The sequence below is a fragment of the Salvia splendens genome, chromosome 9 (genome assembly GCF_004379255.2).
Source record: "Salvia splendens isolate huo1 chromosome 9, SspV2, whole genome shotgun sequence".
Lineage (NCBI taxonomy): Eukaryota > Viridiplantae > Streptophyta > Magnoliopsida > Lamiales > Lamiaceae > Salvia > Salvia splendens.
The window spans coordinates 13,531,781-13,550,240 of NC_056040.1; the positions used below are offsets into that span (position 1 = coordinate 13,531,781).

The following is an 18,460-nucleotide window of genomic DNA, read 5'->3' on the forward strand; positions in this document are numbered from 1 at the left end:
ATATTTTTCATTCTTTTTTTATATTCTAATGCATTTGAAATCTACACTATTAACATATATATTTATATTTTCTATTTTTTCAAATCTTTTAAAGCATTTTTTACACCTGCATCATTTAAGCCTTTTAAAACTATTTTAATGCATTTGAAACCTATAAAATTCACACATATATTTATTCTTTCTATTTTCAAATCTTTAAAAGATATTTTTCATTATCTTGATTATTTTAGCTTTTAAAAAATATTATAATGTATTTTAGTTGCATATCGTTTACGCTTAGTCACAACATATAGTAATAATTTTTTATCTTTCCAATCTCTTCTTATGCACATATCTATAATGTTTTTAATAATTAAAATAAAATAATCAATTATGATTGAGAAAACAAAATAAAGAAAATAAAAGGAATCGATTAGATTTTGAAGCTTCGAAGTGTTATAATTATTTATCATACTCTCAAACAGAAAATCATGGATCCGCCACTGTACACAAGGTACATTTGGCTTCAAAATGGAGTCAGATTGTCTCATTTCTTAATTTTGTTCATGTTTGATTTTATAGGGATTTTATTAAAATTGTTCTTACAATTGGCTTCAAAATGGAGTCAGATTGTCTCATATCTTAATTTTGTTCATGTTTGATTTTATAGGGATTTTATTAAAATTGTTCTTGCAATTTACACGCAAGTCTATGACTATGCATATAACACCTATTGATTTGAACTTTGAAATAATAAATGTTGGGTTTCTATCCTATAATATGGGTAGGTGTGTGTGTTAGTTTCGTGCACTATGTGATGTTTTATTGGAATTCTTAGTCACTTTATTAAAAATGCATATAATATAAATTAAACATCTCTAGATTGGGTTTTGAGTTGAAAAAGTCGCCGGAATGGGATAGAGTCGTTTTTAAAGCTTCATTTAATGCAGGTACTTACCGAAAGCTTTAAAATTTATTGCTTATAGTAAAATTAGGACAAAAATTGTACACTTGTGTGAATGTGTGACAATATTCTAACTACACATCATTAATTACGGCACTTAAAATGTCACCACCTATTAAGTTTGAAACTTAAAATGCGTAATAATCATCTCTGAATTCAATTCAAAACTACCACTTCATCTTTTATTTGCGGAGTATGAATGTTTTTGCTTCTTTTTCTAAACTTAATAAAAATCCTACTAGTTGAATATAACTCCCATCTATGTCCACCTACCTCATGCACGTGTTGAATCTTCCGAAACCTGCCAATCGTATTTTAAATTATTTACACCTTTTTTAGGCTATCCACGATAGCGCCTAGCGCACCGCTTAGCCGAGCGTCGGCGCTAGGCGATCTATTGCAACCGCCTAGCGGTTTTCGGAATTAAAAATCGCCTAGCGGTTCCGTGGCGCTAGGCGGTGCGCTGGGCGATCCGCTCGGCGCTATTGTAGCGTCCGGATCGCCTAGCGCACCGCCTAGCGCGATTTTTTTTCGAAACACTATATATACACGTCTTGCACGTCATTTTCATTCGCACCACTTGTTTTAACGAGTACTATCTCTATCTAAATTTCTGTACAAGATCAACAACGGTAAATGGATCTCAACAACGAGCCTACTTCATGGAGTAGCGGGTCTCAAGGTCAAACTCCCCTGGTCCCCGTGGGAAGTGGATGGAGTCAGATGCCATCATACTACAACATGTACCCGTGGCAGCAGATGATGCCCGGGATGCCAGCCGGGGGGAGTCCACCGGGGGGTTTCCGGCGATGCCGGGGTGGGCACCCGGGATGCAGATGATGCCCGGGGGGTACAGGCGACGCAAGGGACGCCGGGGGGGGGGTACCGGCGACGCAGTGGAAGACGGGGGGATCCCCGGCAACACAGGGGACGCCGGGGGACGTCTATCGCCCCAGTTTTGATTTTTCGACTGGTTCGTCGCACACATCGACCCCAACGGAGGCGCAGCAGTTGCCCCAATTTGACACTTTCTCCTTCGATGAATTGAGGTTAGATCTTCTTGGTGTTTCGGATGCTCCCGTTCAAACGGGGGCGCAGGGCGGGGTCGTGGCGCCCCAAAGAAGAAAAGCAAGGGGAAGAGGGTCGGCGAGTCCTCGCAGCCGGGTGAGGACGACAGCTCGGTACGGAGGAGGTGGACGGACACGAAGAACGTCGCGCTGTCCAAGGCGTGGGTGAGTGTTTGCGACGATCCTCTCGTTTCGAACAACCAGAGGATCGTCAACTTGTGGGGCAAGATAGCAGCAGCCTACTAGAGGTTTTGCCCGGAGGGGAGGCGATGCACCGGGGAAGATTGCCGGAAGGGGTGGGACCGAATCAGGGCTGCGGTCTCCTAATTTTCGGGCTTGTACACCAACGCCCTCCGCATGATGAGCAGTGGCCAAACGGAGGAAGACTGCAGGAGGATAGCGGAGAAAGCCTTCCCCCTGAAGGGGGTGTATAAGGACTTCACCTACTGGAACTGCTATCTTGTGCTGAACGACTCCGAGAAGTTCCGAGTATGTGTCGACGCTGGCTGGCCGAAGAAGCAACGACTGAACTATACCGGTGATTTCAGCGGCAGCAGCGGTGGTTCCCACGACCTCCCCGAGACGGCCCAGGAGGTCCCGACCCCTCGTTCGTTCGCTCACCGAACTCGCCCGGTTGGGCACAAACGGGCTCAACGAGAGGCGAGGGGGGTCGCCGGGGGTTCCTAGGAGGTCCAGTTGGCTTCCCCCCTTGGCCAATCCACAGCGGATCTCAAATTCTTCGCGCGTCAACAAACGCGCGCTCAGATGGTCAAGACGATGGCCGAATGGCGGGCGGCGGTGGACCCCGTGGAGAAGAGTTTGCTTCAAACATTGCTCCTAAGCATGCAGGAGGATTTGGAGGCGGCACGGAGGGAAGCCGCCGGGAGTAGAGGCGGCGGCGACAGAGGCGGAGGCGATGGTGCCGACAACGACGGAGGAGACGACGACGGAGCAGAGGAGTGAATTATTGTATTTTTTGTTAACTATTGTAATTTTTTAAAATTATTGTACTTTTTAAAATTATTGTACTTTTTAAAATTTTAATAGTATTATTAATGTTTCCCGTATATGTCTCGTAAATTAAATTCCGTATATTGTGTGATTGTTAATTATTTCATTTTTATATAATTGTTATTAGTGATGTGGCTGGGCTATTTATGATGTGGCAGGAGGATTTTTAGTGTTGATGATGTGGCAGAAGGAGTTTGTGGCTAGGCTATGGCTGTGCTATTGCTGGGCTATTCCTATTGTGGATGGCCTTAGGGAATTATGTCGATTTGACATAAGCGGCTAATATACTCTCGATCGAATTAGAGTTCATAAGGCCATCCGCAACGGCGCCTAGCGCACCGCTTAGCCGAGCGCCAGCGCTAGGCGGTCCATTGCAACCGCCCAGCGGATTTCGGAAATAAAAACCGCCGAGCGCTCGGTGGTTTCGCAGCACTGGGTGATTCGCTCGGCGCTATTGCAGCTCCCGGATCGCCTAGCGCACCGCCGAGCGGAATTTTTTTTTCTTTTTCGAAACATTATATATATGCGGTTTGCACGTCATTTTCATTCGCACCACTTATTTTAACGGGTACTCTCTCTATCTTAATTTATGTACAAGATGAACACCGAGAAATGGAGAACGCCAACAAAGGTACTACAGTGACGAGCGGGTCTCAAACTCCCCCGGTACCCGTGGGAGGTGGATGGGGTCCGATGCGAGGGTACTACAACTTGTACCCGTGGCAGGGGATGATCCCCGGGATGGCAGCCGGGGGAAATATGCCCGGGATGGCAGCTGGGGGGAGTATGCCGGCGTGGTAGGGGGTACCGGGGATGCAACCCGATATGCAGATGATGCCGGGGTGGGCGCCCGGGATGCAGATGCTGCCGGGGGTGCCCGGGATGCAGATGATGCCGCGGGGGGGGGGGGGGTAGTACCCGCGACGCAGGGGGAGGGGGACGTCTATCGCCCCAGTTTTGATTTTTCGACTGCTTCTTCGCACACATCGACCCCAACGGATGCGCAGTTCACACAATTTGATGTTTTTTCCTTAGAGGAGTTGGGGTTTGATATTCTCGGAGTTCCGGGTACTCCCGTTCAAACGGGGGGAGCAGTGCAGGGTCGTGGCGCCCCAAAGAAGAAGGGCAATGGGAAGAAGGTCGGGGAGTCGTCGCAGCCGGGTGAGGACGACGGCTCGGTACGGAGAAGGTGGACAGATGCGGAGAACGTCGCGCTGTCCAAGGCGTGGGTGAGTGTTTGCGACGATCCTCTCGTTTCTAACAACCAGAGGATCGTCAACTTGTGGGGCAAGATAGCAACAACCTACCAGAGATTTTGGCCGGAGGGGAGGCGACGCAACGGGGAGGATTGCCGGAAGGGGTGGGACCGAATCAGGGCTGCCGTCTCCCGATTTTCTGGTTTGTACGCCAATGCCTTCAGCATGCAGAGCAGTGGCCAAACGGAGGAAGACTGCATGAGGATAGCGGAGAAAGCCTTCCCCCAACCCGGGTTGTATAAGGACTTCACCTACTGGAACTATTATCTTGTGCTGAACGACTCCGAGAAGTTCCGAGTAGGTGTCGACGCTGGCTGGTCGAAGAAGCAACGACTGAACTATATCGGTGATTTCAGCGGCAGCAGCGGTGGTTCCCACGACCTCCCCGAGACGACCCAGGAGGTCCCGACCCCTCGTTCGTTCGCTAGCCGAACTCGCCCGGTTGGGCACAAGCGGGCTCAACGGGAGGCGAGGGGGACAGCCTGGGGTTCACAGGAGGTCCAGTCGGCATCCTCCCTTGGCCAATCCACAGCGGATCTCAAATTCTTCGCGCGTCAACAAACGCGCAATCAGATAGTCAAGACGATGGCCGAATGGCAGGCGACGGTGGACCCCGTTGAGAAGAGTTTGCTTGATTGCTCCTGAGCATGCAGGAGGATTTGGAGGCGGCACGGAGGGATACCGGCAGGAGTAGAGGCGGCGGCGACGGTGGCGACGGAGGCGGAGGCGATGGTGGCGACGGAGGCGGAGGCGATGGTGGCGACAGCGACGGAGGAGACGAGGAGTGAATTATTGTACTTTTTTTTAAATTATTGTAATTTTTTAAATTATTGTACTTTTTTAAAATTATTGTACTTTTTAAAATTTTAATAGTATTATTAATGTTTGTCGTATATGTCTCGTAAATTAAATTCCATATATTGTGTGATTGTTAATTATTTCATTTTTATATAATTGTTATTAGTGAGGTGGCTAGTGATGTGGCTAGGCTATGACTGAGCTATTTGCTTGTTTTGATGATGTGACAGAAGGATTTTTAGTATTGATGATGTGGCAGGAGGAGTTTGTGGCTAGACTATGGCTGGGCTATTGCTGGGCTATTATTATTGTGGATGGCCTAATTGTTGAAACACAATGAAAAAACATGTAATTTTTTTTAATTTTATCAGTATATAAAATCATTTTATTATCTGAACTATTCATTTTGTATCAACTTTACTCTCTGGGATCATTTTCTAGCACCACAATATTGGCGTGGCTTGTCAAATTGCCATGATGTTTTCCACAACTTTTACAAAACAAAAGAGATAAATATCACTCAACATTAATTAAAGTATTTTCGCACTATAAATTACGCCATAATTTAAACTATAGAATATTATTTAACCAGTGAAATATCGTTTGTGTACCAATAACACGTTACGTCGCATATCGAATTGCATCAATGTGTTTAATGCTCACAAAGTTTACCTAACAAAAATGATTTTATTTTTCCAAAGTGTTAATCACATTATGATAGACCAACATTTTATGCAATTTGTATTTAGATAAAAAGATAAAGATATTTTTAATGTAATTAAATACGTTAATTAGTACTCCCTCCGTCCCTGAAAGTTTGTCCCATTTTTCTATATCCATCTGTTCCACAAAATTTGTCTCATTTCACTTTTTACCATTTTTAGTAGTGAACCATATATTCCATTAACTCATTCCTACTCATATTTTATTATAAAATTAATATATAAAAATAAGACTCATATTCCACTAACATTTTCAACTCACTTTTCATTACATTTCTTAAAATACGTGTCAGTCAAAGTGGGACAATAATTGGAAGATGGAGGGAGAAATATATTTGAATATACCACTAATGTTTCAAAAATATTCTTATTCTTCTTGTCTTAACTGAAATTGGGAATGCAAATAAAAGTATCATTGAATAACAAATGATTAAGATAATTTTGTCCACAAACTAGAGACTCTTTTTTTTAGTTCTTAATTATGGTTATTTTTCACAAAATTTTGAACATAAATAACTATTGTCTCTATTTCCATGTCCTTAAAAGATTAAGTTTTTTGTAATGAAGAAAGATACAATTAACACATACTCCCTTCATCACACGGTATTTGAGTCGTATTCTATTTTGGATTTCCCAAGTTACTTGAGTCATTTCTCTTTTTAGCTAAAAAAAACATTTAATCACATCTACTTTATTCTTTCTTTTACTTTACTTTCTCTCATCTCTCTTACTTTATTCTCCCTTCTATTTTATTTTACTTTTTTTAACTCATTAAATATGCCTCAAGTAACGTGGGACGGATGGAGTATATATTAAAATCATTTTCTATGTTTCTTGATATAAGTGGTATAGTGAAAGTTGTTTTTGATACTTTAATAAATTCAGTAATGCATAATTAACTTAGGTTTAAATTGATAATTAAGTTATACTTTAAAAAGTAAACAATTACTTTTTCATGAAAAAGTTGTTATTAAAAAGTAAATTTATGGTATCATAGATTTTAGAAAATTAAACACTTATTCGGAAAAAGATTCATCAATGAAATAAAAATTTGCAATTGACGGAGTATATTAGTGAATAAAACAATATCCCCATTTCATCTTAAAATTAAATCGTCTGTAAAATAAATTATACACCCGTGCAGATTTTTAGTTGAAATATGATTCCCACTGGTCTACTTATCCAAGTCAGAAGAAAATTACTTAGTAATTAGCAAAAATAGTAACATGACAAATGTAGAATTAATATATAATACTCCCTCCGTCCCATAAGGATTGTCTCACTTTGGTCGGATACGAGTTTTAAAAAATATAATGAAATATGAGCCCTACTTTTATATATTACTCCCCCGTTACATGATTTAAAGAACCATTTTACCATTTTGATTTGTCCACGATTTATAACATACCATTTACTTTATTCCACTTTTAGTATACAGACCCCACATCCTACCAACTTTTTACAATCACAATCTAATATAAAATTAACACTTTAAATGGGTCCCAGTTTCCCTTCACTTTCTCCCTTTACTTTTCTTCACAAAGTCAAACAATTTCTTAAAATCTGTGCCGAGTCAAAATGATTCTTTAAATGGTTGACGGAGGGAGTAGTTTTATAATAAAATATCAGTAGGAATGAGTTAGTGGAATATGAGCTCCACTAATAAAAAATGTAGAAAGTGAAATGAGATAAATTTTGTGGGAGAGAGGAATACTTACTAGTTCCATATCTGAGATTGTGAATTTTCCACCTAACAAAGTAGGTGAGTTTCTGTGTAGTAGTTTATCGATGCAATTAAGATCATATACTTATCAAATAAATAAGACCACTGTAGTCCATGTGAATTCCAAAATCCAGCTGACATCTTAATTTATCACATTGGAATTTTGTTCATAATTTGGGATTGGGTCTTCAAAGCTTTGGATTCAATATTACACCCATTTTTGTCAATTTTAAATCGGATCCGACCGATACATAAAGTCATAATTTTCTTACATTATGTAATTTACCTTGCCCTAACCATGTTGCCACTTAATTAATGTTTGTAATATGAATGATTATAGGGACTTTAAATGATTATTAACGTATTTTAGTCTCTCTAATTTAGGATTCATTTTCAAATATCACAAACATATAGATCCGGGTCTACATCTGTGAAGTCGTGAATCTGGAACATAGAGGAATCTAAAAAATATTTACTTGCTTCGTCCCATAAAAATATGTACACTTTCTATTTTTGTTTGTCCATAAAAATATAAAAATTTACATTTATGAAAAGTTGTCCCGAACTCATTATCTATCTATATCAACTTATTTACAATTTAGATCAATATGATTCACCATTACAATTCATTAACACTTACTTATAATAATTAAGGTCATACTATTAATTATCTACTAACACTACTATAGCTATTTTTCCTTTCATTTTTTTTTGCTTTAGTAATTGTATATTAAATTTGTGTCATTTCAAATAAACATGATTTCATGGGACTATGGGTAAAGGGGGAGTAATTAAATTGAATGTAGACCCTAGGCAACAGTGGAGCCATAAAACAACTTTTTTCTATACACAGCATGAGTTGTCAACCAAACAATAATTAAGCAAGTACTAGTATTTATTTTTTCAAAAGATGATGATTGATGACTAATTATTTTCGTCCCACCACTAGAAAATGGATGCAGGGTTGGCCCGGCCCAGTCCATACCAGGCTGGATAGAGCAAATATCGGCCCAAATAAACGACTACGGTTATTTGTCACACCTACTGGGCCTTGTCTTCATCACTTGCCCAACTAAATAGGCATTATTTATTTGTCATTTCATAGCAAACTGCCGATGGGCTGGCTCGGAGGGAGGGTAGTAGGCATGGCGTCTCCGAGATTGGCCTCACCATACTCGACTCTTTCACACTCACCCTCATGTTTTCTGATTTTGTTGAGAGAGAGTAGGATTTCCTACAATCCACAAGTTATGTTTTTCTACACACAAGAAATCTCAATTATTAAATCATACTCCATCTACCCCCAATTATAGTCCCACTAGTTTATGGTGGAGTGTGAGTCCAATTATTTGCTGAATTATAAGATCTACTAATAATCTAAAATGAAAAAAAATCAAAAATAAAACTATTAATAGTGGATATTCCAAAATGGCTACTATTAATATTCCCTCTCCTAGTTAAGTTGTAGTATTCCTTTTTTAGTTGTCCTAAAATAGTTGAATCATTTAATTTTTTGACAAAACTTTATAATCTCTCCTACTTTATTTTCTTTTTCTCTCTCTTACTTTACTTTCTCTAAAAAATAGATAATAATTGAAACAACTCGAATTTTAATGACAATCAGTAAAATAAGAAACAAATAGAAATAAAAAGTGATTGGAGTATTATTAGTAGATAATGAGACCCACCCCATTAGTGAGAAAAAAGTTTCCTCAAATAAAACTGGTCTACTTTTAAGGAACATCTTAAAATGACAAATATGGTCTATTTTTAAGGAACATCTTAAAATGACAAATATGGTCTATTTTTAAGGACGGATGGAGTATTATTTTTTTACACGCGTACCGTGAATATTATGATGCTAATTTCTGAATAAAAGTATTAAGATGGAATATCATGTTAAGTGTTATGTGGAGTTTTTCATTTATCAGATTATGTGTTAATAAAAGTATTCATGAACACTATTTTGACTAGTCTTTTCCTTATTTCTCTTACTTTATCAATTATGCATTAATTATCATATCATTTTAAATGTATACTCGCTCCGTCCACAAAGAATATGTACTTTGGGTTCGTCACGGGTTTTAATGCAAAATTGGTAAAGTAAGAGAGAGGTAGAGAGAAAAAAGTAATTAAAGTATTGTTAGTGGAGAATGAATCTCTCCTTATTAGAGAGGAAAGAATTTCTAAAATTAAAAAGTACATATTTTTATAATACGGACTAAAAATGAAAGAATGTTTATTCTCGTGGGACGGAGGAAGTATATTTTTATGAGACTATGATCAGTATTTTTATGCGACAATGAGTCAGGAGTAATTAATAAATGTAGACCCTAGGCAACAATTGGATCGCACTAGCCATAAAACAACTTTTGTGCAAGTAGATTTGAATTCTATACACAAGAGTTGTCAACCAAACAATAATTAAGCAACTACGAAGGAGTAGGATTTTGTTACAACAGAACGATGATTGATGACTAATTTTCGTCCCACCAAATAATGAGTCACTTGAAATTGCATGCAGGGTTGGCCCAGTCCATACCTGGCCGTATAGAGCAATTGTCGGCCCAAATAAACTACATTAAGAGCATCCACCGTAGGGTGGACAATATCCAATAGCCCGTCATTTTTTTTTGTCTATAGTCACTTTTTATTTGTCCGGGCCTATCAAAAAAAGTATCCGCAACTATAGTGAACATTTTTTAGCCAATTTTTATTTTATTTTATTTTTTATATATTTTAATTAAATTATAATAAAAATTATCGGACTACACATAATTAGAAAAAAACGACTATAATTAAATAAATTAAAGTTGAATACTAAATTTTCATCGTATTAAAGTAATGGAAAAATTATACAATGAAAATTTAATCTACAGAAAATCACACCACTTCTTCACGCTGTGCCCCCTCCCCTACTTGCCCATACCTCTTCAATCAAATCGGTCTGGAGTGTGGTATGTGTTGTGTTCATGCGCATATCAGTGAAACGTTGGAGCAAATATTCATTTTTACGTGGTACACCCATCTGTATCGGCACGGAGGCAACACCGTGACTTGAACTTGCACCATCTTCCGGTGCCCAGCGCACCGCAGCAAAGCCTTCATCTTCTATTATCATATTGTGCAATATGATACATGTTAACATAATATTCGCGACATCATCTTCGTGCCAAACTCATGCGGGGCACCGTATAATGGCCCATCGCGCTTGGAACACACCAAAAGCTCGCTCAACATCCTTCCGAACAGCCTCTTGTTTTCCCTCAAAATATTATTTCTTCGGTCCAACCGGTTGGCGAACTGTCTTGACGAATACGGGCCAACGAGGGTATATCCCATCTGCCAAATAGTACCCCCTGTTGTACTGCGTTCCGTTGGCTATGAAGCTGATTTCTGGACCCTCCCCCCGGCACTCATCATTGAAGAGAGGCGATGACTGCAGAACGTTGATGTCGTTGTTCGAACCTGCAACACCGAAATACGCATGCCATATCCGCAAGCGGTAGTCAGCAACGGCTTCCAGAATCATCGATGGACCTTTGCTTTTGAAACCAGTGGTGAACTGGCCTTTCCACGCCACCGGACAGTTTTTCCACTCCCAATGCATGCAATCGATGCTCCCTAACATCTCTGGGAAACCGTGCACCGAACCGTGCATATCTAGCAGTCTCTGGCACTCATCAGAGGTTGGCTTTCGTAGGAACTCCAGACCAAAGATTTTCCGGATCCCCTTACAAAACTGTCTGAGCACTGTTAGGCTAGTCGTCTCACCCATATGTAGGTATTCGTCGAACATATCAGTGGGTCCGACATAGGCAAGCTGCCTAATTGCAGCGGTGCATTTCTGAAAAGTAGACAGCCCGATCCGGCCAGTGCAATCACTCCGGAGGGTGAAGCACCTGTACCGCTCCGCCAAATTCGTCGCTATATGGGTGAAGAGCCGTTGCGACATTCTGAAACGCCGACAGAAAATTTCGGGTGGATAACAGGAGTTATCCACAAAGTAGTCCGCCATTAGCCGCTGGTGCGCTCCGCTATGGTCTCGTTGGATGGTCCGACGAGCAATAATCTCACGAGGGATCGCGGCCTCCGCCAATTCCGCCGCGCTCGCCGCATCCTCCTCGTCGACTTGGTTCTGCACCTCTTGAATCAGAGAATTCCACGCGTCATTCCATAAATCGTCCATTTTTAATACCAATGGAATCCACAAATTTTAGTAAGAGAAAGTATGAGCGGAGAGTTGGAATGGTGTGAAAATAATGAGGGGAATGTGGTGTATTTATAGGTAAATTAAATTTTTTTAAAAAAAAAAAAATCGTCCGATCCTAACAGGCGCGCCGCTCACCCCGCGCTATAGGCCGGCTCGCCGGCCGGCGCGTCCTCGGCGCCTAGTCGCCGATCGCCCTACCGCCCCGAAAATTTTGTCCGCTACGGGGCGGACACCCCGCCCACTATAGATAGCCGCGTCCTCGGCGTTTCCGGGCCGGCCGGCGCGCCGCCCCTGTAGTGGATGCTCTAAGACATATTTTCACACCTGGGCCTTGTCTTCATCACTTGCCCAACTAAATAGGCATGATTTATTAGTCATTTCATAGCAAACTTTCTACTGCCGAGCTGGCCCATCGGGTTTCGGAATTGGTCCGAATAGCTCGATAAATTTAGAGGGTTAGGCCATATATGTATAAAGGTAAGAAAACATACAAATTTCCAATGCTTTGTACTCACTACAGTCAAGTTCATTTTTTTTAGAAAAACATGAATAATTTATTTTTTTAAAGCATCCGATAATGTTTATTTAAATAAAAGAAGTGGTCTCAAATATGATAGAGCAAGTTCCGAAAGGCGTCCATATGAGGCTCGAGGAGCGTGATCGCCAGCAACATGCTACCATCATTTTTGGCATCAGCAAACAACAATGCCTTCCCTTCAAACTGAGGCCTCCCCGGCCCAGCATACACCGGCTTCCCCCACCCGAAATCCGCTTCGTAAAACGGCAGCCTCACCCACGTCGCTATCCCAAAATTAGGGCACTTTACACTCCTCTCGCTTCTCGCGATGTCCTTATTATTTGGCAGGTGCAGCTCCAAGTAGTCCAGCGCCGACCTCAAGTACTCGTCGTCCATTCGGACCAACGCCTCGTGGACTTTCTCCGCCGCCACCTCCACCGGATTCGACACCAGCTCGCCGTAAGTGGCCGTCCACGTGGTGAAGAACACCCCGTTGCCGAGGAAACCAGGCGGCAGCGGTGGCTGCAGCCTGGCCCGCCCGTCTACGGAGATCTGCAGCTTGGTTTCTTGTTCTCCGGGGAGGCCGCGGGCCTCGCAGACGCAGCGCCACACGTGGCCGGTGACCGCCTCGAAGGTGGTGTAGACGGATTCGTTTTGTCGATTGCATTTTTGCTTGAGAGATTTGAGGAAGTCGGGGGTGAGGGTGAATATATTGTGCGATTTGTTGGTGTTGGGGAGAGGGGTTATGAGCGGCGGTGGGGGCTGGTATTCGGGGTGGGGGAATTGGGGTTGCGGCGGGACGCGCGCTGAGAGGAGGCGGCGGTCGAGGAAAGGAAGGACGGCGGCCGAGGAGGCAGTGTAGCCGCGGGCGATGTCGGACCACGTGTTGATGAAATGGAGGGCGGAGAACCCGTCCGCAATGTGGTGCTCGCTTAAAACGCCTAAGCAAACGCTGCCGCATTGAAAGCGGGTCAACTACAATCAAACATTTTCATTCAAAAAAACACAATTATTTGTATTTATAAAAAAATAAATAAATAAAGGTCGTAAAGAAAAACGTTCCTAAGTTGAGACAGACCTGTATCAGCAAAATTGGGAAGGAAGAAATTCCATGGGAATAGTCGACGTTTGGGACGAGAGCAAGGTCGGGGCGAGGGCTGAAACCACCCAAGTCATCGAGATGAGTGTCGCAGTCGGTCTCCACGAACAATACTCCCTCGGCGTTGCAGTTAATCTGTATGCGGCCATCATCCGCCTTCTGCAGCCTCCCTGCGTAGGGGTAGAAGTCAACTAGGACACGCGCAAGCGCATCCTTTAGCACTGCAACGTCGAAGAACGTGGCGGCGCCGTTGGAGCGGTAAAAGTAGACGGTGTGAGTATGGTGGGTAGTAGGCATCACTAAGTCTAAATTCGAGAGCCACAAACTCCTTCTCGGCGTCTCCGCGATTGGCCTCACCATACTCGACTCTTTCACACTCACCCTCACCCTCATGTTGTTTGATTGTTGAGAGACTACAATTTCCTACAACCCACAAGTTATGTTTTTATACCCACAAGAAATTTCAATTATCAAAATCATACTTCCTCTACCCTCCATTATAGTCCCACTTTGAATATTAAAAAATTGTAAAGGAAAGTAGATTTAAAAAAAGTAAAATATAGGTCCCATTTTTATTTACATACTAGTTTATAATGGATTGCTAGTGCAATTATTTGCTGAACTATAAGATCTACTTATCTAAAAATTTTTAAAAAAACTATAAATAGTGGATATTCCAAAATGGCTAAGAATACTCCCTCTGTCCCAAAGTAATTGAATCACATTCCTTTTTTAGTTGTCCTAAGAAGTTGAATCATTTACTAGTTTTTTGGCAAAACTTTATAATCTCTCATACTTTATTTTCTCTTTTTCTTTCTCTTACTTTACTTTCTCTATTTAACCTTTTACACATTAATTTCTTAAATTTCGTACCTAAAAGAAATGTTTCAACTACCTTAAAATGGAGGGAGTATTATTTTGTAATCGAAGAAAGTAGAATAATAATATAAAATTTGAATCTCCAAAACAAAAAATAGTTTAGATGACAAAAGAAAATTTGGTAATATACATGTTTGTGGAAGCGAGAGTATATGTAAGCAAAAAGAATAGATCGAGACGGTTACGAATACAAGGGCTGATGCAACGCCGATAGCAAAATGGCATCTGCTAACCAATAATATAAACCATTTTCCACAACTGTAAGATATTACGAATTTATGCTCAATTCATTTCTTATCATCATTCTATTTTCATCAAGGCTACATGTTCAATTAGGCCCATGTGTCTTTTAGCTGCCCCACTATTTTTTATTTCTCGTGTATTTTTCTAGGTCCATAAGGAAAATGAATTTTGGGGTTCTACGTGTTTAATTTAATATGTATAACTATTTTTTAATATTTATTAATAATCAAAATGTAGGTTAAATTGTATTTAATTCATTATAGAAATAAGTATAATTGCCTTATAAGATTTTCTATTTTATTAAGAAATCGTATAGGAAATAAAAAAAACATATATTTTGTACTGAGTATTAATATAAGAAAGGGTTATAGTCACATATGTTAGAAGAATGATTTCATATTTCTATTTTAATCATATGGATGAGATCATAGGTGCATAGCAATTCCACCATTCAATTCTATATATATCAAGGTACGTTTCCGCTTTTTAATTTATGTTCCTTCTTTGTTGTTCTTCATTAATCACCATAGATAAATTTATTTAATTGTTCTTCAATTATTATAACAAGTGGTATCAGAATCATTCTCTTGATGATTCTCTAAATATTGGAAAATGAGAAGTCATACTCCCTCTATAATAAATAGACAATATTTGAAACACCACGAGTTTTAATGCACAATCAGTAAAATAAGAAACATATAGGAAGAAAAAGTGATTGGAGTATTGTTACTGGAGAATGAGACTCATCTCATTAGAGAGAAAAAAGTTTTCTTAAATAAAATTGGTCTATTTTTTAAGGTACATCCTAAAATGGCAAATGTGATATATTTTTAATGACGGATGGAGATTATTTTTTGCTTTGTTTTGTGAATTCACAAAATCGTGTTTTTTGGATTTATTTAACTATTTGGATGACAAATTGCTAATTTAATTCAAAGTTATTGTTAATTATTTGTTAATAACTAGTACTCCCTATTAATTCCAAGCTATTAGAGCATTCACATATATGCTCTTGCCAAAAAGCATGGATATGGGCCCGAACCCACTTTTATTTATTTTTTACTCCCCGCTCTTCCGCAAAAGCACAACACCCATATCCATGCTCTTCCACAATAGCATGCGCAAGGGTCTCACCATTCTATTATTCAATTTAAATACTTCAATTACTAAAAACATTTTCACAATATTAAAATGCATTAAAAATACCCGAAATACTATTACACATTACTAAAAAATTAAAAATTACATAAATAAAATCCTAAAAATTTAAAATTATATAATTAAAATCCTAAAATTTAAAATTACATGATTAAAATCCTAAAAATTGAGGTTAAGAGAGTTGTTTGGTATAGTGTGATTTTTTGTGTTGAAATGAAGGTATTTATAGATGAAAGTGTGAATTTTGGGATAAAAATAATGAAAAATAAATTAAAAGTGTGAAAAAATGGATATATTTTATTGGGTAATGCGGAAATATTTTTTTATTAAATCTGAATTTTTTAGATTTTTTTGAATTAAAAAAAATGATAAATCAACGGTCAATCAGAGCATGTCACATCGGCTGCTCGTGCTCTTGCCGTTGGTACGGCGGTGCTCTTAGCTAAGAGCCGGGCCGTGCCGTTGGCAAAATGCTCTTAGATCTAAATGATTTAGTGGTACCTAGCGGTCGGCCGGGAGGAGCATTAATTGGCCGCCGAATTAGTTGGTGGAGCTTTATGTTATTATGTATTAGTATGAATTAGGGGTGGGTCGATACGAGATATCGTATCGAAAACGTTGTATCGTATATCGTATCGAAAATATCGATATGAAAGAATTTCATATCGTTATCGTATCGAAAGTTTCGATATATCGAACTTTCGATATGGATAATATCAATATCGATATCGTATCGAATACCTGTGTATCGAAAATTATAATTTCAAATATGTTTCGATATATACGATATATTCGAATATTCGATATAAAATGATATATCGAAAATATCGATATAAAACGATATATCGAAAATATCGATATATATCGTATATTCAATATAAAACGATATATCGCGATATAAGGAAATTCATATCGTTATCGTATCGAAAACTTACGATACGGTATCGTTTCGTATCAAAAATTATGATATATCGAAAATCCGATAATTTTTCAATATTTTTCAATACGATACGAGCGATATATCATTTTTTCGATATTTTTCCCCAGCCCTAGTATGAATGACCGATCAATTGCCCGCCGAATTAGTTGGCTGAATAATTATGTACTATATAGAATAATAGAATATAACAAGTTCATGAATCGTTTTGTTAATTCAAGGTTATACTCCATTTGTTAATTTTGGGTCAATCGAAAATTTATTTTGGTAGACATATTACTATGAACTATGAATCAGAGAGACTACTTTCAATGGTGTTTTGAATTTAATTCATGATTGTATCGTTTTTTTTTTTGTTTTTGTTTTGGTCAATCTAATTTATTAATGAATTGAAAATTTGAGAATTTTAAAGAATTTGCAAATTGTATATTTTTGTTCGTTGATTAGGGTTCATGTTCTTGAAAATTTATATGTTATACATTTGGGTTGATCATACAACTCTTGATTTATCATTTTCTCTATATGAATTTGATTTAATTTTGCATTTACATCATTCTTATTGGTTGTTTTCTAGTACTTGGAAATTTTGATTTGTTGCAGCGACTGCTGGGAATGTAATAGAGTGGTCGTTGGGATTTAGCGACTCGTTGGCTAGCCACTGTATTCCATAAAGTTATCAGCTACTCACCGAGTTCCCAAATGGTGCGAAACTAGTACGTTGGTGAGCGTCTGTATAATATTTTAAATTTTAAAATTCAAATTTTTGGGTGCATCACATATTTCTATATTTTCTACTAATATTCAAAATAAATTTATCAAAGATGTTGAAAAAATAATATACAGTACTTAATCAGGACGATTTCTTTCTGCGTAGATATTATAATTTGATGTGTGAGTGTAGATTACTTGATCAATCTGAAATTAGTTTTAGTTGTGGCATTCTTAAATTGATCAACTTTAAGTAAATGAAAAATAATAATTATTGTAAATTATTTATGAACCCTCCGTTTTTTTTAAATAACAAATATTTTTATTTTGAGTCGTTTCTTAAAAATAGAAATTTTAGAATCTTTTCTATTTTAGGACATGAACCTCAGAATCCACTAATTCTACGTTCACTACTATTTTATCTTGTATTCAACGCCTGACAACAGCTGTAATATCGATCCAACTTGATGTTACAACTTACGAGGTGTTATTCGATTCAATAAATTATTTTTCTATAACTTAAACACTACGGAGTACTATATGTTAAAGCATCCTCTCCAAATATCAATTACTAATATATCTAAAACAGACATTGATTTTGACATACGCATGCTATGTTCAATGTCCAATTAGCAAATATCCTGACCTGCGCAATATGTCTTACAACTCGTCTGAATTAAACAAAATATATTATGTTCCTTGATGAGTATATATAATGAATTTCGACATATTTAAATACTCCATCCGAATCAAACAAAATATACACGTTCCTGGATGATAGATATAATGTATTACAATATATATTTAAATAATCCATCCATCCTAAGGTATTATATATTTAAATACTCCATCCATCCTAAGGTATTTGAGCATTTCTTTTTTATAGTTATTTTTTAAAAATAACTCCTCCTTCCACCTTAAAAGAATATACACTTTCGGTCAGTGGCGGATCCAGGGGGCAGGTGGGGGCGGTCGCCCCTACCCGACCGTCCGGAGAGCCTAAATTTTTCATTGAATCAAGCCGAAAATAGCATATCCGCCCCCTCCATAGAGTGTAGAAATATTTTTGTTTTCAATACTGTCATGTAAAATGTAGTAGTTCAATTGTTTGGTTGTTGGATTTTTAACTAAGATGTTTAGGGTTCAATCCTCAACAAAAACATATTTTTTTTCATTTTTCATTTTT

General features: G+C 38.7%; 1 protein-coding gene across 1 annotated transcript; it reads right to left on the bottom strand.

Moving 5' to 3' along the window:
• Positions 1 to 12,203: 12,203 nt before the first annotated feature.
• On the bottom strand, positions 12,204 to 13,871 carry LOC121747157 (rosmarinate synthase-like). Its single transcript, XM_042141151.1, has 2 exons — positions 13,329 to 13,871; positions 12,204 to 13,225 (listed from the first exon to the last, which is right to left on the bottom strand). Exons 1-2 carry the CDS (start codon positions 13,740 to 13,742, stop codon positions 12,338 to 12,340), a joined length of 1,302 nt encoding a protein of 433 aa, XP_041997085.1. The 5' UTR covers positions 13,743 to 13,871; the 3' UTR covers positions 12,204 to 12,337.
• Positions 13,872 to 18,460: the final 4,589 nt, after the last annotated feature.